This window comes from Danio rerio, chromosome 4 (genome assembly GCF_052040795.2).
Source record: "Danio rerio strain M-AB ecotype USA chromosome 4, GRCz13ab, whole genome shotgun sequence".
In the NCBI taxonomy this organism is placed as follows: Eukaryota; Metazoa; Chordata; class Actinopteri; order Cypriniformes; family Danionidae; genus Danio; species Danio rerio.
The window spans coordinates 22308462-22330000 of NC_141024.2; the positions used below are offsets into that span (position 1 = coordinate 22308462).

General features: G+C 35.7%; 2 protein-coding genes and 1 long non-coding RNA gene across 9 annotated transcripts in view; 2 read left to right on the forward strand and 1 right to left on the reverse strand.

The window, feature by feature from the left end:
* Positions 1 to 505: 505 nt before the first annotated feature.
* LOC147844712 (uncharacterized) lies at positions 506 to 1211 on the forward strand. Its single transcript, XR_015483184.1, has 2 exons — positions 506 to 615; positions 698 to 1211. It is a non-coding gene; the product is annotated as an uncharacterized LOC147844712 (long non-coding RNA).
* A 4879-nt stretch (positions 1212 to 6090) lies between these two features.
* The window catches only part of lin7a (lin-7 homolog A (C. elegans)), a 99920-nt gene continuing 84471 nt past the window's right edge, over positions 6091 to 21539 (reverse strand). Inside the window, exons 4-6 of one of the 2 annotated variants that reach the window (XM_087246286.1) lie at positions 20988 to 21197; positions 15835 to 16046; positions 6091 to 8058 (exon numbers count right to left, since the gene is read on the reverse strand). In XM_087246286.1, coding sequence (XP_087102412.1) covers positions 8034 to 8058; positions 15835 to 16046; positions 20988 to 21197 — 447 coding nt within the window. In that variant the 3' untranslated portion in view covers positions 6091 to 8033. 2 annotated transcript variants of the gene reach the window in all.
* The window catches only part of acss3 (acyl-CoA synthetase short chain family member 3), a 239992-nt gene continuing 227376 nt past the window's right edge, over positions 8924 to 21539 (forward strand). For all 6 annotated transcript variants that reach the window (XR_015483149.1, XR_015483147.1, XR_015483148.1 and 3 more), the window contains exons 1-2: positions 8924 to 8976; positions 20936 to 21079. The gene's annotated coding sequence lies outside the window, so the exon portion shown is untranslated. The remainder of the gene's footprint in view (positions 8977 to 20935; positions 21080 to 21539) is intronic.

Sequence of the window (21539 nt, forward strand, 5' to 3'; positions counted from 1 at the left end):
ATATATATATATATATATATATATATATATATATATAACATATGAAATCCTTTATTTTACTTTACATTTACATTGGTCAAACATGGAAAAGAGTTTTCAAACATCAAAATAACAAAGTGTACCACAGCTTTAGATTTAGATTGTTCCCCCATAAATTACAACATGTCAAGTTCTAAGAAAATTATGATAAATTTTGATCATGATTTTTAGAGATGCCATCTACAGTGTCATAACACTTTACATTTTTAAAATGTTTATTTGTAAAATGTTGTAACAAGAGTCATATGATGTCACACGAAAAGACCACCAGTTTTAATAAATTTTACTGAAATATAATAACAGTATGATCATGAAATATAAATGAACACATCAGAAGTGTATAGTTTCTTGTTGATTTTATATTAACGAATGGAATTTAAAGCATTTAAATAGACACTTGCCTTAACAGCCAGGCCAGGTTCTCCCAACTAACAATCAAATCACTCAGATCACAGTCACCTGCGTTCTGATTAGCCCCGCACCTGCACGTCATCCCAAGTGATCACCTCAGTCCCATAAAACCCAGCACATCACTACACTCGGTTTCCAGCCTCGAAGGACAACACTCTCTTCATGGTCAGTAGCGATCACTTGTTTCTAAGTTTATTTGCTTCTCTTGTTTCATATGATCTCAGGTGTGTGCGTTTCTCCTTCCTAGTGAGGTTTCTTCTGGTCCCTCCACTGGTTGTCGTCGATTTCCCCGAGTTCGTCCATCTATGTTCCTGGTTCCCCATCTTCTCCGGTCCATTCCAGTATCATCTAGCCATCATCGTCATATATATCCATATCTATTACGGTTTACCATCTGCCGTCCGCATAATAGTATCGAACTTGTCCCTGGTTCCCTTTGTCCTTAGTGACACTTATATACGAAAATGAATTGTTAAATACAGGGTCACTAAAAAAAAGAATACCACAACTTTCGGGTTAATGTCACTCAAGTGTCTGGAGGGGACTATATTGAACATCTATGAGCTCTACTAAAAAAGAAATACTTCTACCGTTTATTAATTACCCAAGGTTCTAGGTTTTCTTTTATAAATTTTCAAAGTTGTGGTATTGCTTTTTTTTAATCCCCTTGTATACTGGGTTTTGGTTTTCGATTTATTTTGCGTTTTTTTTCAAGTAAATAATTGTCTTGTTCAGATAAAATAAATTTAACCCACTGTAGATTTAAAGACTTTTTTTTTTTTTGTATTACAAAAAGGCAAACTCCAAGTAAAAAAAAAAAAAAGTTTTTCAATATACATAACGTTAAAAAATATATTCTTTAACACAATTTTAAGATGTGAGTGTAAAACATTTTCCATGTACTTTCTATAGTAATTTAAAATAATACATAATTCAATGCAGCTAAACTTACACCCTAACCAAACAGCAAGTGCATGTAGTTGATTAATATTACTCTGTAGTTGAAAAAAATGTTAAATAAAGACACTGGTTTGTACTGTTCTGTCACAGCAAGAAGCTTGCTGGTTTGAGTCCTGGCTTGGCCAGTTGGCATTTCTGTGTATAGTTTGCATGTTCTTCATGTGTTTGTGTGGGTTTCCTTGGGCTGGTACATTTTTATCCACAGTCCAAATACATGCAGTATAGGTGAACTTAAACTAAATTTGCAGTAGTGTTTGAGTGTGTGTGAGTGAGTGCGTATGGGTGATTCCAAGTGGGTTTAAGCTAGAATAGCATCAGCCGTATAATATATATGCTAGAAGTTGAAACTAATAGGTGGTTTCTTTTGCTGTGACGACCTCTGAAATAGAAACTAAGCTGAAAGAAAATAAATGAAAGAAGCAAAGGCACTTTAAAGTATTCAATAAATTAAGGAAATAAATAAATCTGTAGAGCTGCCCTTTATCAATATATTAGGCCAATATAAATGTATAATGTGCATTAATTCTTTTTATTAGCAACTTTAGTCATTTTAGTCTTGTTGTACTAGTTCAGGGGTGCTCAACACTGTTTCTGGAGATCAACCTACCTGCAAAGTTCAGATCCAACCCTGATTAAACACACCTGAACCAATTAATTAGCACCTGAACGGCTCTTGCTAATTACAGGCAGGTGTGTTTGATATAGGTTGCAACTGAAATCTGCAGAAAGTTCTCCAGGAACAGGGTTGGTCACCCCTGTACTAAAATCTCTTCCTGCTTGCCTCATTAAAGAATGATATCCCCATTTCATAATGTGCCTATTCAGACTCTGAGCTAATTTAGCTCCGTGAAAAGTTTCAGTAATGCATTAGAGGATCTTTCACTGCAAGTCTTTCAGACGCTTTAAGTATAGTAGATTCAATTTCAGTAAGCAATCCTGTCGCCCACCTGGCTATTACTCCACACTCAATACAGGAAATATCTATGGCTAAACTCTACTAGAATCCATTAAATGATTCGTATATTGGGTTTATTGTTAACCCTTTACAGCATTAGAGGCTTTGAATAAACTGCCCTAAATGCACGCTAAAAGCTTTTATGAAACATTTTTCTCCATTTTTTATTTTTATTTTTTTGCTCTGGAACATGCCTTAAAAGCTTTGTCCAATGAAATGGGACAAAAAAGGATGTAGTTCAATGAATTTTCATTGACCTTTTTAACAACAGTGCACTAATAACCTTTATCCACCAGAGCGCAGTATTTTCTCAAGTGCATTGACAAAAGTAAGAATGGTAAAAGCTCCAGGGGTCTGTGGAGCTTCACCTTTATAATTTTTTTTCCTTTATGAAATTACACTGCAAGGCCTTACATCCTGTTTTACTTGCAAAAAATGAGCATATTCCAGTATTGTTACTTTTCAACTCATAATGGGTTTTTTTTAATACAAAATCATTAAACTAATTTTGCCTGGTGGTTTTTGCTTTTTTACTGCATGGTTTCTCATTTGATATTAGTTTTTGTCCTGTAAAACCCGAACTGGGCCTTTTTACCCTAGAATTTTATAAAGTTACACGTAACAATGTTTATAAATTTGGATAAATTTAAATGAACACTTTACACAAAAAAAAAACTATTATTTTATTCAATTTCATTTATAATGATCAAGGAAGTTTGCTGCATGGTACCATGGTTGAATGAGGCTCAGAAATATTATGCTAAATCTAGCTGGTAATTGTAGGGCTTGGTGCTGAGGACTATTTTCAGGGGCTGCATAATATCATCGTGCCTGCCTCCTGTTCCGAAGTCAGCTGCAGATTTGAATGAGTTCATCATAAAACAGAATTTTTTGACTCCGTGTTTGATTTTCTTTTTTATATACATGATTATGCTGTCAAACTCTTGTATAAACACAATATTATACTCATAGCAGTGCAATATATATAGCTCTATATTATCAAAGGCACTCTGCCTGTGGCCTCGCGCCAACGCACACCTCCCACCAGTGCCAATATACAGCCACATTGCACTGCTACTCATGTGATATCAACTCTTCTTCATATATCTATATATATTCAAAGAAGAGTAATCTAATGTTTATGTTGTTTTAAAATTGTTTTGTATTCATACAGTAGGTTAACTTAAAAGCTTTTAACATCAATAGTAAATTATTTTAGTTTGAAACATTTAATGATTCATTATTGTTTGTTCACTAACATGCAACTGTTCATGCCGAAAAAAATCACCTATTACGAAATGTTAGATCTAAAGATTTTATTAATTCCTTCAATTAATCTTAAACACAGAGCTAAAACAAAAGAATCTGATCTACCAAGATTGATGAAACATGCACGTTTAGATATATCGCTCTGATTTAAAATTCACCAGCCCTACAGTTCCGACTGCAAATCCACTTTGATATAAGTAAATCAATGTGATGCTGTGGGCGTACTTTTCTCAGTGATAAATAAAATATTTAAAAAGGTCCAAGCTGGAGGTTTTTTCCAAATGGATATAATCTGTTGTTGTCAGGATTTTGCTCAGCCCTGTGCATTTTCTGCCAGAGGAAGTTGCATCGACAATATTTATGAGCATTACTTTTGTTAGTACAGATTTTGAGTAATTACAAAAGCTCATTTAACAAATGGGTCACATCAGTGATGCACATTTATCCTATGTGCGCTTTGCATAATTTTCTAATAAAGATTTATTTTAGTTTGAAACAGTTAATGATTTATTATTGTTTGTTCACTATATATATATATATATATATATATATATATATATATATATATATATATATACATATATTGTTTTGCCCTTAAGCTTATAACATCTATGCTAAAATGTACTAGTAGCTGCTTATTCTTTAGGTTATCACTATCTTTTTTTTAAAAATCACATGCAGGATCTTATTTATTAGATAGACTTACTTGTGCTTATTCATTACTTATGTTTAGATACTATTACTTATTGAATGAGTAGGTCAGGGGTGCACAAAATCGGTCCTGGAGGGCCGGTGTCTTAGCTCCAACTTCCTTAAACACTCCTGCCTGGAGCTTTCAAGTATACCTAAAAAGAGCTTGATTAGCTGGTTCAGTTGTGTTTTGTTAGGGTTGGAACTCAAATATGCAGGACACTGGGTTTGGGCAGCCCTGGAGTAGGCTTAATAAATGTCTACTGGTTATCCATTTAAAAAATGCCATTGACTTATTTATGTCATAGAGATATCCCTTTACTTTAGACTATACCAGTTGTGACTAGTGCACATTTTGTATTTACTTCAGTTAATAGTAGCATACTTTATAGTGCACTAGTTTAATCTCATAGACTAATGGCCAATAAGCTGCATAAGGGCTTAACAATGTGTTTACAATATGTACATCATCCTACTTATTACAAGGCTGTTTGCCAAAATCGAAACAATTAGACACAAAGCATAGCTCTGAACTTTAATAATTTTTAAACTCATATTAATTAAATGTATTAATTAAATTCGTACATTTATAAACATGCAGCAACTGCATTGGGCCATATTTAAGGGACACAACTTTTTGACTACCTTGGATATCTTGGATTGTTGTGATTGACCAATCAGAATCAAGTATTACAGAGAACTGTGTAATGATACTAAATCTAATAAATACATAGAATTATTTAATAAATGAAGAACTAGTTTCCTTACAAAGTATTAATACCTAAAAATAAGAGCTGCAATGAATAAGTAAAAGAAATGGAATTATAATAAATAATAAATAAAATATAATAAAATAATGGAAAAGATAATATTGCATGAAAATAAATAATAAAATGACTTGCATGCGCTTTAGCTATTGGTTTTAGTAGGCCTCTTTTCTGAGTCTGCCATATTAAGATTAAGGATGTGTTCACATTTGTTATTTTTTAAATGATGCATTTAGCCCTGGTTCACTTGGAGATACTTTTTAGACTGAACCTAAAAATGCATAAGCATTAAAAGCATCTTCCCTGCAAACAACCAGTGAGTTTCTGCATTAGCCTCTTTGTAATGTTCATCTGAAGCAATGTGACAAGGGCAGTTGGGCTATTTATCCACCCATTTGATGCCTGATATAGTGTAAAAGACTTTCACTGCACAAGCTAGTGACTTCAACCTTTATTAAACACATCAGAGATTGTGTCTTTGGATTAAACCCTCTTGTCTTCTTTATTCACAAATAAAGAAGACTTGACTTTAAACTCGTATACTGAAGAAAATGAGAGCAGTGATGCAAAACGTTAGTGTGATGCACAAAGCAAGTCTGCACAGTGGAATATTTAGTAACTGTTTCTGCAGGTTGCATCATTGCACACGCAGGTGTTGACTATTGGCTTTTCTGAGTATTGAGCAAGTCATTGAATTATTCACTCTGTTTTGTTAATGCGCTGATTATTTCAGGAAATACACAGAGTGCAACAGATTTTGCTGTAGAACAAGAAAGTATGGGGTGTCTGAATTGTAAGTTACACTATGGCTTGCATGCAGTTGCTTGTTCTGTAGAATTTTATCTTCTAATTTGAGTTTGTATCATCTCATATGTACTTTATAGTACAATATTCTCGTCTTCCACTGACAGGGTGGGTTGTAGTGTCATACATCCGTTTAAATAATTTACCAAATCAAGCTGGATTTTTTCGGTAGTCAAGAAACCAACAGACGAGGCATTGCACACACGCACACATATTTATTTGTACAAATATAATATGTATAACAATTGCATATCACTTGGTATTTTTTCGCTGTATAATAAGATCAGCTTGTCCAGCCTCAAAAATGCAAGTCATTAATAAGAAAGTCTGTAAGTAAACATATAAAAGGGAAGAGAATCCATTAAAATGAACTGATTGACAATCAAGGAACAAATCACCTTCACAGCTTGGTGTGATTTCGCCTACGTATTAGGATGACACGTTTACATGTTACCTACAGTCTGAGATTACTCAAAAAACAACCAACAGAGGAGCTAATTTAAGTATCTACCAAAATCCTACATCAGGAAAACCATCAAACCAAATTACAATAACACCGATACAATATTACCTTTGATTACTGGTGGTGGTCATCGACTACTTGCTGATTTACAAGTTTGCTTCTATTAGACTTGAACTAACAGTACGGCTACAGCACTGTAATGGATAGACATTTGGCCAGCTTTTGTTGAGGGAATGAAGCTCTGAAATGTTAAAGATGTAGCTTTACAAAATAAAATGTTTTATGCTTGCTTTTTAATTTGATTGTCAAAACAGGACAATGTTTTTTTTTTTTTTTTTTTTTTGTGAATAAGGTGGACGGTTTTGAGAAAATAACATAATACAGAACAGCACAGTTAATAATCTTTCCAAACTCTTGAAATAATAAACTTATTGATAAAATAAAATACTATGTTATGATTCACTTCTATATGTAGATATCATGTATCTGTGTTTGACATTCTGTTTGTCCTCATAGTAAATAATTTCATAATATCTACTATAAATATCTGAACTTAAATAGAATATTTCTACATTAGACTTTAACTTTAGTAGTGACATAACATCCTCATCAAAACTGTACAGCTTTCATGAATACATGACCTGTTGAAGGTAAAGTGGGCAATTTCTGCACCGCTTGTTTCGTGAAACAAAATTGTGAAAATAAGTATTGTTTCTGCCGTTGGTTTACCTCAAATGCTTATAGTTGGATGTGCAGACAAACTGCAATGTGTTCATATATACTTGTTAACTTTTTTTTAAGATTAACAAAATGTTTGCAAACCAATGGTAGAAAGTGTTCTGAAAACCTGTCCGAAAACAGTCAACATTTTTGTTTCATGGCACAAAAAATACACACTTTACTTTTAAAGCTTGTCTGCCATACAATAAGCCAAATGTACAAGATAATCTCTGTCAATGGCACTGTGATACAGTGATCTCGTAAGAACATTCTGTGCAAATGATGTTTATGGTTTAGTCTGACTTATGTCACATGGTGCATAAGATACAGTTTTGCAGTAATTTTACCCTCGGAATATTAATTTTGCACACTTAAAGTTGACCTTTTACCCATAATTTTACAGCAGAATGCGACAAACAAGTGTTATTGCTAAATTTACTTTCTTTACAAAATATCCCTTGCTACAATATGGTATAAAATACCTCAGTTATCCAATTAAGGATGGCAGACATAAAAAGCGCTTTCTATTCACAGAGACACCAGCACCAAAAGAACCATTCGAAAGGTTACTGTACAATGCTGTGGCAACAAAAAGGATCTTAAAACAAAATGCTGAATGCTTTAGAAACACATGTTGAGGAAACACATTATCACAAAACTACAAGAGGGACTTTGTAGGAGGGTCACAACTTGCGATTGGTTTCAGACAACTGAAATATGAACAAGCAGGTGTAAAACCATGTAGTCAGTGCTAGCCTTCCTCTATGCCACAATGAACATTTTTCCAAGCACCAATTTGGAACACAGGTCATGGAGTTTTCAGTCTTTTTGAGTTGTAGGTAGTTGACTGAAAGAGGATAGTCTTCACTGGAGAACAGTAAGGATCCTCTTCCGAGATCTCGCAGACCTCCTTACATCACGACTGTAAGATTCAGCAAGTCTCACCCAGTGTCCTCTACTTTTTCTTCTTTTGGAACAGCCTGTGAAAAAAACCAAACAACAAAAGCTGAGAGACAAGTTCAAGGGGCCATCAAAATTTGTGCTTGAATGGTAGACTTTATATAAACAAAGTGTTAATCGTATGATACCTTATGAACATCCACGTTGTTATTATTATAATTTTTTTATTATTATTTTATTATTTTTATGATCTATTATTTTATTATTTTGCGTTGGCCTATTATCATTTGCTAAACTGCAATAGGCCTACTTACATTTATAGTGTAACATTTTTGCTGGGGTTAACTAACTAACAAGAGTGGTCTATCAAAGTAAGGTGTTATTTTGTACCACTGTAGATCAATTTCAATATAACTTCACATTAAACAAAAGTTGGCCATTTTTCGACCACATCAGTATATGGACGAAAATAACACATCTGGGTCAAAAGTACACAACAATATTTGCTAGATTTAATAGCTAAATCTTGTTTATATTAAATATATCTGACTATGACAAAAGGCAACCCAACAATGCAAAATGTTTATATTTTCTAAATTTTTTGAATATATATTGGCAATATGCATTATTTTTTTAAAACAACTGAATCCAAACACTGCAAACTCTAACTTGGAAGTTAAAATAAGGTATTAATTGCTTATGTTACAACCAGGAAAGCAAATGTCAGGCCTTTGAGAAAAATAGCTTTGTTACCTTTGTCCAAAGTTTCTTTCATCCCCTAATTGTTATGAATTGGCACTTTTGTAGACGTAAAAGCTAAGATTGACCGGTAGTCAATTTTACCAACATTTTTTTCCAGATTTTCAAGAATTTATTTGATAATCGGCTATCGGTTTTGAGGAATCCGATTCACTGATAAAATAGCGACATCTTGTGGCCGCGCTCAAATAACCCGCCATTACAGCACTGCGTCTGAGGAGAAACTCAACTGTTTACAGGTAAAACAACTTGCTCTGTTTCAAGTTTACCACCGCATCCATAAACGTACAAACTACATATGTTGAACACACATATTTAAATTAGTCGCTTAGACCAATTCACACAGTCGGGAAAACCGTCAAATCAGGTGGCCCAAATTACCTACGTGACGTAACAGTCTTGAATAGGTGCATGTTGTAAACACCACAGCTTAATTTTTTAAATGTTTTCTTTGTTGTCTTTGCTCAGCAATAGGCTAGTTTAAGTCTCGTTTATCTTTTGTCCGATTTTTGGGATCGCATGGTGTCATCAGCTATTTCATAAACTTGACTGCTTGAATTGATATGTTATAAGGGAAAATTATTGTCATTTGTGTGTGTGTGTGTGTGTGTGTGTGTGTGTGTGTGTGATTTATTTTAGTAATTTTAGGCCTGTTATTTTGTAGCCTATTGCATGACAGCTCCCTGACCTATACACTTTTTTGCCCCTTGTTGCAACTTGCATGTTTACTTGTGAAACTTTCTGCTTTAACATTAATATATTCATCATTCATAAAATAAATCAAAACTACAGCTGCATGTAGTATATACAAAACCATAAACAACCCAACACTTGCCCACATTTTGAACAATGAATAATGTTGATCTTTGTTCACTTCAGTAAGCTCATGTTGTGAATAAGCTCGCTCATTAATATGCTGAAGTAAAATAAACAATTAAAACATCCTTCTATATGTCTTCTACATCCCTCTATATGTCATCTTGAATCCTTTGCTCACTTTCTTCATTTTTACTTTTATTCTCATGCACTGACTCGTTTACTAAACTGAGGCAATCAGGCACTAGCTTTCTCACTGACGGCACCAAAGGAAGAAAATTCAACATGCTCAATCAGCCCCCCCAAAAAAGCCCATCAGTGGTGTGGAAAGACGTGTGGGGAAAAAAGACATTCTAAAAAATAATAAATTAGTCCTAAATTTAGGACTCCTAAATGTAAAAAAAATAAAAACTAAAAAGTTTAAATTCTTGTTTAAATAAAACAAAACAAAACAAAAAACTTCACAATTTTTCTTGTGTTTTCGTAATTTTTATTTATTTATGCTATTGAATTGCGTTTATGGGACCTTGATCTTTTCCTCAACAACTGTTGATGTTAAAAAAAAGTTTGAAAAATTACTTTTAATAGTTTGAAGCAATATATTGCCAGGGTTGGTATTACACAACATCATAAGACATTAATATTAGGTTAGATTTAGTTCACCAGTGTCTAAGGTCAATGTTATTTTGATGTCCAATAACAATGTGAAATGACATTGATGATATTTTGTTAATTTTAGGTTGTATTGGAAAGTGACCAAAATCCAACGTCATATTGATGTCAAATACTGACATGTTCGTCCCATGCCTAGTGGTGTCCCATTTCTTAGGGGTTAATTTTGAAGCCCTTCACATTCTGTTTCAAGGGCCTAGGGGAAGGGGAAAAGCAAGGGGTACAAAAAGAAAATTTGTATTGAGCGTTAGTTTAGCATAAATCATTGAAGCATCCCGCGTAATATCATTGCACCTAATGCAGCCATGGTACGGCAGCAAAGTTCCTTTATTATTAAGCCAAAATGAAAGTATAGTTCCTATAGCCATATCGGCCTAGAAAAGAGTCAAGAGTCAGCCTTTAAATAGAAAAATGATCAAAACGAAATGCTAATGGTCTAATCCAATTTAGTAAATTATGCTAAGCTAAGCTCCCGCCAGACTCATTGATTGGCAAAACTCAACTGTGTAACTCTAGGGGAGTTGCCAAAAAGGAGTGGGTGTTTAATATGGTTCCTGATCTTGTTTGTTTTTTAGACGCATGTTCGTGTGTCCAGCTGTTTAGCAGTGGCCAAGTGTTCCCTGGTCACTGTGGCTTTGCTGTTTAGTCCGTATGCCAAACTTGATGGGGATGATCTGGGCTCAGCTCTCTTCCCATGATCCTCTCGCCCAGACAAAGCATCCCAAAAATACTCAGCAGCCCAGAAGCACATATGATTTTTTTACAGCTAAGGATTTAGCCACAACAAGAGATGTGCAAGGAATTCCAATAGCCCTTTGGTGATAAGTGTACGGTAGCCGGTGCCTCTGTGAGAAGTGATTCGCCACTGCTTATAACTTCATTTTAGGCTCGGATGGTTTTTGTGGTGAGGATACAATGCTGCCAACTGTACTGCGGCTGAGAGGTAACTGTGTTCTTCGGAGGCAATGAGGCGAGAGATAGGCTGAGTGTCATTAATACAAGGAGATGTGCTGCGTTCTGTCAGGAAAAGTCTCTGACTAATAGAATTGACTCTTATTGTATTGCATCTGCAAAGACGAAAGACATCCTGAGGAAATGAGAGTGCTGTTATTTCAGAACAGTGATAATGGGAATGATAAAGGATGACATACTTTCTCTTTTTAATATAAAAGGGAGGAACCGTTTCAGAAGCTAATAAGTCATGTCTAGTTAATTCTGAAAATGACATATCAGTTATTATCTCCAAACAGAAACAGTGTCACGGTGCATCACAGTGTTTTTTATTAAAGATGCTGTAATTTTTTGACTCTTTTAAAGAACAACATCATAATATGCTTCCAGATATTTAACAATACGCTACGTGACGAGATTTGCAGTGATTAGCAATTTGGCTGTTTGCACCAGACGAAACTTGACAGAAATTTGAATACAGCCATTCAGAAGCACAGAATATATACACTTACTACACTCCAACGAAATGGTAAGGTTTATAATGTAATCAATACATATTAAAGCTCTTAAACATTATGTAATGTACATGCTAAATCACTGATATGTGTTGGTTTGCACTGAGTTACAGTTCTTAAGTTTAATTTCAAATGGTTTATTTTGTTTTCAAGATCTAATGTGAACTATCTGCTGCTGCTTTCAGTAGTATGGCAATAAATGTCATGTAAAGGGGCATTCAAACTCACATTATTAGTATTTAACACTGAGTAAAGCACATGAGGTGTACCTGAGGGGATCATTGTTAGTTTTCTGTTGTTCACCTGCAAGAAATAGAAGCCGTTTCTAATATATGAATTTCAGGTGCTGGTTAGGACAAAATCATGTGCTTACTTTTTTTTAGAACACAGTTTAAATCAGCCTTTGTTGGTTTTGACAATCTGGCAACCTGTTCTTACATGTGTTTTGAACCAGGTCAGAAGTCAGAAGTACATACTGCACCTTTAATGCTTAATATAGTTTAAGGCTAAATTATTAATTATCTGAAATTATTTTTCAAATGTTTCCCAAGTGATGTTAAACAGAGCAAGGAAATTTCTACTGGCTTCAGAACTGTTGTCCAGTGACTTGCCTAATTAATCCAAGTCGCCCAATTAACTAATCAACTTGCTTAATTAATTCAGTTTTAAAATGGCTTTTTAAGCTGAGTATAGTATCTTGTAAAATATGCGCTGTCATCATGGCAAAGAAAAAAAAACAGCACTTAGATTTAAAATATTTATTTATTTATTAACATTTCTAAAAAAATGTTGAATTTTATTAAAAATGTCCGAAATTTTATGTTAGCGGCTTACAAGAGTACTTTCTGATTTAATCAAAATTATTCTGGTTTATGAATCCAATCACAGTGTTCACATAAACACTTAACAAAGTGATTAGATTAATGTGCCTGTTTATATTTTTCAAGCTTCAAAGTGGAGATTTTAGACTTCTGACATGCTTACAATACAGGCTTTATATTGTATAGAACTTCCTTTTATTTCAAGAAATGCATAGAAGCTTCTCTTTTTTTCTTTCTTATGCCGAGTTCAGACTGCATGATTTTAGCCCTGATTTTGAATTGCCGACATGTTTTGAGAAATTGCAGACAAATGCCTGAAACCACAGGCAAATCAGTGCTCCTGCACGTGAGTGACATTGATAGTATGAACTATCAAAGACGCCATTGTGCTAAATATTTGGAGCTGTCGGCGATTCAAATCATGCCGTGTGAAATGAGTTTTGACTAAAAATAACATCGGCAAACACTTACAGCCAATAGGAGCGCAGCATTCACTTGTTTGTGTGTACCTGCAGGCCAGCGGGAGGTTGAAGGAGAAGTTAAAAGCGCTCTTTTTTAGTTGATTTGTACCCAAGAAATGGAGGAAAACTTAGTGCAGGTTTGACAGGAGCACCCGTGTCTGTTTGACGTTTCATACAGAAAGTTAAAAAAGAAAGTTGAGGAGAAATTGCAAATTCCCTTCAAACTCAGGTGAGCAAATATGTACATTTTCTACCCCATTTAAGGCTTCTTTCTCGTTATGTAGTTAATAACAAAAGATATACTGTGTGTTTTTGGCTGTGAGACGTGATTTGGATATAGTTGCCAGCAATTCTTCTTATTGTAAAGTCATGAAATGTAAAAGCCCCTGCTGCCGATCCATCTTGCAGTGTAAACAAAGCAGCGACAAGACACTAGCCCAGATAGTCATGCAGTGTGAAAACATCTGTGACACGGCTACTTTAAAAATCCTGCAGTTTGAACTGGGCATTAGTCAATATATATTCAAACTATTGAAGAGAAGATAAGAGCTGTCCTAAAGAAAAGACCTGTTGTGCTTGGCTCATATTCAAGCAGTAAAAATGCGGCTCCTCAATAATACTAGAATAATCAGAAGAATTGTCTTGTAAGTATTGGCCAACCCAGGCTCATTATAAATATGTACCCCTATATACATTTCTGAAAAGTGTGTAATACGTCCAGGAGCTACGTGTTTTTTTTGTTGTTGTTGGTTTTTTGCATTTTTTGTTCCCGCAAATCCACCAGAGGCCGCTGTTTACACTTTTAAAAATGTCAAATTTCTCTGGTGAGTTTCATTCGCGCCTGCTGTTCTTGTTCTTATGCTGCCCAGCAACATGGACACCTTCAAATGGTGTTAAAAGTGTCACATACTGTATTTATAAGGTATTATGCACCCAAAAATGGCATTTCTTTCTTAATTTAGTGATGTATTCGCGGCCGCAAAATCATAAATGAGCTGACGTAGCTACTGTTTGTTTACTTCAGAGAGGATGCAAGTGCATGCCTGCTGTCTACTTTAGTGAACAGAACCTGTATAGGCTAAGAATAACAGCTGAAAAAGTTGTAAATAACGTTCAGTTTGTTGCACAGTGCGATCGTTCGAGAGCCGCGCAGGAAGTATGATTCTCATGTATGTGTGTGGGTTTTTTTTTCTCAGAGTGATGGCACACATGACATGAACGCATGCGGCTGTGAAAGTGCAACCGGCATGCATATCATTTAATTGATCACATTTTTACAGTTATTACAACCTGCACTTGATGTTTTTTCTTTTATAGTGAACACAAAGTGTTGTGCGTGAAAACAAATGTTTACTATGTCAGTATAACTACTCTAGCCTATATAATGTTGATTATAATGCAGGAGGGAATCTAATGATGACAAATATCTCATTTTACCAGAGAAAAAAATTGTCTAATAATGCTGTCAATGACAAATGATAAGCATATGTCTCGAACATAATAATTTAGCTTTAGAATTTTGAATAGGTGTATTCTGATGTCATCAATTTACTGTGAATAACGACCAGGACATATTTAAAGGCTGTTGAAATCCACCATTCAAGGTCTATACAAAATGGTGGTGGATGAGAAGATTTCCCCCCATTGTGTAAAGCACTTTGAGTGCCCAGAAAAGTGCTACATAAATGTTAGGAATTATTAGTAATGTTATTATCATTTTACCAACAGTAGACCTTCACATAGGCCAAATATTATTGTTGTTTTACCATATGTTTGATACATAATATATGTATCAAATTTATACATATTTACGTATCAATTTATTATATGATATATAATAATAATAGCCTACTCATATTAACCTTTATTTTACGTCTACAGAATCGTGAGAAAATTGTTATTTTGATTTCATGCAAAAAAAATTGTGATTCTCATTTTAGCCAGATTGTACATGGCGAGCAACTGGGCAAACTGGTAACAGCCATCCACACGGAGATAAGTGGTAAGCTGGTAGTGCAAAAAGAAACAGAAGCCATCGGCAGCGTCATACTGCCCCATAGCGTTCGTTTTGAAGATGAAATGCAGCAATTCGTAGCTCTGGCTACATAATTCACACTCTCCAGAAATGTGTACGCGGGTACATTTTCTAAAATGAACCTGTGTTGATACTGGTATATGTGGAGCTTGAATTTGTTTATTTTTTTACAATCTTGTTTACTTTTATTGACTGAAAATCTGCAGCCTCAAAATCCTGCCAAATTTATTAGTTTGTGTTTCATAAATGTAACTGTTTTAAAGCTGTACATGGATAATACATGTTGTATGTGACCCGATTTTCAAAAAAGTATGTTGTTTCTGGCTTCTCCTTTACAAAGAACATATTTTATTGGGTTCCACGGAAGACGTAGATGTCAGAGTAAACTAAATCAACATTTTCTTTCACTTCAATTCAAAGAATAACCATAAGATTGTTCCATTGGTAAGATTCACAGACTTAAAAAGCCCCTTTAGGTGGTGTAATTAACCAGTGATTGATTTCCCATCTAAACAGTTCTTAATTTTCTTCTGGAAGTCCCTTAAGCGAGATCTTTCAATGTCTGGACAAGTGCCTGATAAGCACATCCCGGTTATTAGGCTCAGTCTGTGATGTCATCAGCACTCCTTGCCAACCGCTTCCATTGATTCATTTTCTCACACTATGACATAACCGTTTCAGACACAATAGCTGTCTGTATTTCGAATGACACTGGTGACTGGCAGCATGCAGCACTGGATCTCCACCATCCTCAAAGTGTGCTAGGGCAGATAACCTCTCCATTTGCCGCCCTGTTACCCTTAAAGCAATGAAAAGCCTCACCTACGACATGTGGTTTTGCTGGGCGGCCAGGTTTTGCTGCTGCTGTTGTTGCATGAGGATCTGCTGCTGCTGGCGTCTGCGTGCGGTGCGGAGTTTCTCGAATCTCGCCTCCATTTCCTCCAGGACTTTAGGGGTGTAACGCACCACCAGTTTGACACTGTCTTTGGCTGCTTTCAGTAACTCCACAGCCTTCTCATGGTGTTCACCCTCAACGCTCTGAGGAGACAAAAAGCTGTAGTCAGGAATCTGTGGTTGTTTATGTTATCTGATTCAAAGGAGCGAAACGAAAATACGTCTCTTGATCCAAGTTCATTATTTGTTGCATTTTATTATATACAAATTCATAGCTTGGTCTGCTCAAAGCCACACTAGAAATGCTCCATGATGATGAGCATTCAATTACATTTTGGCACAAAAGAGCCATTAATTTCCTATTAGCTCAGGAACCGTGACTTGTTTGGTTTAATGAGAAATTGCTTCTCAAATGCTGTCACAAAACGCCTTTCTATTACAGACTTTGACGCAAATGAAATCAAATGGCTCCTTTCTGAAGTCTTCTGTCATTGTTCAGCAGGAAAACAGTGGACATTAGTTTCTATAAACTCAAATTATGCAATAAAATTGTAACAAACGTCAATATCAACAGAGCAGAGCTAAGAGACTGGCTTCAAAAGGCTTCCCTGAAAGACTCTCTTGAAGCACAGTTTTTTGTTTTTTTTTGCTGGGAGATTCATTTTAATCTGGCTCCAGTCTGACATATTTTAAACATTTTCGGTGAAATATGAAAAGATGATTTATTTTGACATCTGTCCTTTTCAGCTTTAGATCCTGCTGTAATCTTTCTGTCATATTTTGGTATTTTAAAATGTCAAGCTTAGCCTAAAAATTAGAGATTTGAAGACTTGAGAGAGTGTAATGGATCGGAGATAATAACAGCTGCAAAAATTGATTTATTACAGCATTAATCTATGATTTGATCAGCCTTGTAGATCGTTGTAAATGATCTGAGATCAATGTAGGGATCAATCAGCAGTAATGTCACGTCAGACCAAACTGATCTGTGTATCGATTAAAAAGCCAGTGTGCCATCGAGCGTGAAGGCATTTTTAGAGACAGCTGAAAAACTTCATGCCAAAAATATATATTTGTGTTGCGCTGACATTTGTTTCCCAAACTTCAGCTGCCAACATCAGTCATGTCATTCTGCGATGTTTTGTGGTATTGAAGGTAAAGTTCACCCAAAAATAAAACTCTGTCATCATTTATGTATCCTCCGCTTGTTCCAAACCTGTTTGAGTTACTTTCTTCTGCTGAACACAGATGAAGATAATCCAAAGAATGGTGGTAGCCATTGGCTTTTATTATATATTTTTCCTACTATAGATGCCAGTGGCTACTGATTTAAAGTGGAGCTATAGGTGAATTGAATAAGCTAAATTGCCTATAGTGTATGCGTATGAATGCAAGAGTGTATGGGTGTTTCCCAGTGTTGGGTTGTTTCTGGAAGGGCATCCGCTGTGTAAAACATATGCTGGATAAGTTGGCGGTTCATTCCGTTGTGGCGACCCTAGATTAATAAAGGGACTAAGCCGAAAAGAAAATATTGAATGAATGAATTCTTCTTTAGCATTGAACTGAAAAAAAGAAAGTGGGTGGCATGGTAGCTCAGTGGTTAGCATGCTTGTCTCACAGCACAAATCCCTGGTTCAAGTTTGCATGTGCTCCCCATTGGGTTGATTTGGGAGCCACAGAGTTCAAAGTCATGTGCTATTGGGGAACTGCATAAAGTAAATTGGCCATAATGCGTGCGTATGCATACTTTGTCTGCAGTGTGTTTGCGGTCTGTATTTTTATCAGTGTCCCTGTTAACAGGTTACAGCTTTTGCACTGCCACCTAGTTGTGGTCCAGCAGTGCGTTCCAGTTGCTGTGCATCTGCAGCAGTACCGTGTTTAAACGGTGGCTTAGTGGTTAGCACTTGTAGCCTAACATCAATAAAGTTGCTGGTTTGAGTCCAGGTTAGGCCAGATGGCATTTCTGTGTTGTTTCCCCCCAGCCCAAAAACATGCAGTATAGGTGAATTGGATGAACTAAATTGGCCATAGTGTATGAGTATGTATGTGTGTGTGTGTGTGTGTGTGTGTGTGTGTGTATGTGTGTGTGTGTGTGTGTGTGTGTGTGTGTGTGTGTGTGTGTGTGTGTGTGTGTGTGTGTGTGTGAATGTGTGTGTATGGGTGTTTTCCAGTACTGGAAGGGTGCTGTGTAAAATATGCCAAAATAGTTGGCGGTGGTGGTGAAATAGATTACAAATCATAAGGTTCGGATCACACTATGTTCACTGATCGGACAATTTTTCGATTCAGCAAAAAAGGGGGAAGACAAATGTCATTTGTATTCCATTTATACAAATATATTACAGCAAAAACCATTGGTTTTAACAAACAGAACTTTGAACCTGTAATTTTAATAAAAATAAAAATCAAGAAGAAACCAGCTGAAAAAAAGGAAAATATTTAATACAAAAAATGACCTTTGCTACTGTTGCTGATAATGTTAAATATGTAAATCTAACATTTTGTACAACATATTTTATTTATTTTCAAGTAATGGTTCAACAATTTACGCATAAAACTTCATGTTTCATCATTTTTGAAAACCTATTCAGTGACAATGTTTTGATGGTTGTTTGTCACCTTTTGGTTAAACAATGTAATTGCTATTCACCAGCGTCAAGTTCCATTAAACAGGGATTTTAATCTTTACCACAAACATCAGTGTTTATATCTGAACTTTAAACTGCTTTACCAGTACTTCTGTGTTATTTCATTGTTTGTAAAGTGTAAAAACGGAATCTCTCTCAATCAAACTGATGCAAATGCAGCGCTTAAACATATGCAAATCATTATCATTTATCATTTATGTTGTGCAGGTTTGAATTGAGATCACGATCTTTTAATGATTAATTGTGCAGCTTTAGACTGAATGCAATAATGCAGGTTAAACAAGCAGTGACAGAAAACACCTTTAATTATTAACCTAAGAAAGCATTTAGGTGCCACCACAACTTTTTCTGACAACATTATAGTTTACATGGAAGCCAAAATGCTTTCATACACGTGATTTAAATGACAACGAGGCGATATCACTAGAATTGTTATAAATCTTGGATTAACCTACAAGTTCAAAAAACATTATTAATCTGCGTGTTGCATGCTTTCTGTACTGTGAATTGTGATCTGTTACACCACTAGTTTTTGGTTAATTCCACTCTGGCAACCCCTGATAAGATACTAAGAATCGCAGTCTTTTTTGAAAAAAAAAAAAGAATATTAAAGCAAAATAGTAATAATGTCATAATATGCATAATTAATTAATTAATTATTGTTCTATATTTCTGTTGGATGGAGAGGAGAGCAATCTCAGTCGGCAAACATGACAGGCTGTTTGACAGAAAACTTACTCAAAAAAATAAGTGATATGGATGATACATGTCTGGTGAAAAAACACCAAATTCCTCATCAGACTCAGACTCCAACTTTATTATTTCGTTTAGGGAAGCCAAAATTGCAGCAAGGTGCCATAACACAGGCGAAGTTCCATGTACACATTAACAAAATATGAGAGGGTGCTCGCTGCAGAGCCATTTGAGGAGAGCTGAGCTCCAGCGAGGGGGAGCATGAGCTGTCGCTCCTCCTCCTGTAAGCTGTTTTAATGCGTACACCAACCCCACCCCTAACCCTACCCCCAGTGACATCACTCGTAGAAGAAGTGCAAAAAAGGTGGAGCTCAAGCTTAAGCTCCCCCTCGCTGGAGCTCAGCTCTCCTCAAATGGCTCTGCAGCGAGCACCACTTGCAAAATATTACCACACAACATACAATACATAATTTTTTTATATGCATCTCCCTTCCCGCTGGACTAATGACCTAATGGCCGCCATTATAAAAGATTTCTAATTCTATTTGTCCTGCAAACTCTAAACGACATTCTGGTGGCAGCAGCTGAAAAACAGAATACAATGGGTTGTCCAGGGTGTATAACATACCCTAAGTTCTCTTTAAAATATATATACGGTAAATTACCATTGGACGAGTTTGGTTCAACCGATGATCTTGCCTGCCCCCTTTACCAGGCTACTTAGCATGTCTTATTTGACAGACTCAGATTACCGTACCAAGCTACAATGCAGGAAGATAAAAACGATTCAATAAATTGTTTATAAAACAGCGTCATCATATTGGTACAAACACGAAAGGATTATCGTCAGAAAAGAACAGTCTTTGTTGAACTTTATTATAGACAGCCTGGGTGTTAGGTTGGAATGTTAACATGTTAACGATAATGACCCCTATATATTTATGTGTCCACAATTTAAAATTACTTATGACCCACAAACTGTTTTGTGCAAAGATATGGACACCAATGAAAAGGCAAGGGGAGCAGTTTTTGGTGTCATTAATAAGTTTTAAAATGTTTGTTTTTGAAGTGCAATGTTTACATGTATTTAAGTTAAAATGACTGACATAAAAACCAAGGATTAAATGGGTGACTGCAAACGTGTATAAGCACAAAGGCCAATTCTTCACACACCTATTGCATCTGGACCGTACACACACCGCAGATGGACTATGTGTGAAACAGGCATCAGGGATGGGGGCGTCATGAAGGGCATCTGCTGCTAAAAACAATTTGTCATACAGTAGTAATTGATTGTTCATTTCGCTGTGGCGACCCATGATAAAGTATTGAATAATCTGAAGGAAAATTTGTGTGTGAGAAAAAAGAAACTCTTAAACGTCTAATTTAAGGTAAGGAAATTGTGAGTAAAGTTTCATTTTTGAGTGAACCATCCCTTTCATAAAACAACAAAAATGATAATATAGTCATGTTTTCAAAAGGTGATTCCATTTTAATTATTCTTGAGTCAGCACCCTCGTGCTTTTTGCTCTTTTATTTTGTCCCATTAGGTTTCACTCAACTAAATCTTGCTCATTTACATGCCACTGGGTACATAACCAAATTATAATGAGTAAAAATTGTCTGAGCTTTGAAAGTCTGTCCTGAAATCCGTCATGTATTAATAAATAAACGTATATGTTTAACTTACAGACTCACAAAATACAAAAGATCCTGCACAACAGGAACATCGCTGACAACTCACCACTCCATTGACAGACAAGAGTTGGTCTCCTCTTTTAAGTCCACCGTGCCTTTCAGCTACGCCTCCAGGGATGATGCGGGAGATGTAGATTGGTGAGTTCTGCTCTTTTCCACCCATCACGTTAAAGCCAAGACCTTCATCTGTCTTGGGCAGCTCCACCACCCGCGGGTGAGAGTGACCCTCGCTGGCTGCAAATGCTGCCACTGTGGCCTGGTGGGAACCGGAGAATTAGGAAGTGTCAGTTAATGTGAAATATGCATCACAAATTGATAGTCCAACGCATTGTCAAGCCTGATTAAAACTGTAGACCATAAAAAAGCTGACGATATACAGTCATTTTATATAATGAACAGATGTCCTGATTTAAACTAAGTTCTCTTTTATATGATTTGTCAAATACACAGATGGACATATCGAAAGCACAGAAAAGGTTATGTCTGTGAATGTAAATAACTGGGGAAGAAATCACACGTGTATTAGTATACCTGTGTAATAGCATGGACATGAAGACAACACACTACTAACACAACTCAACCAGACCCCTTAAGCATG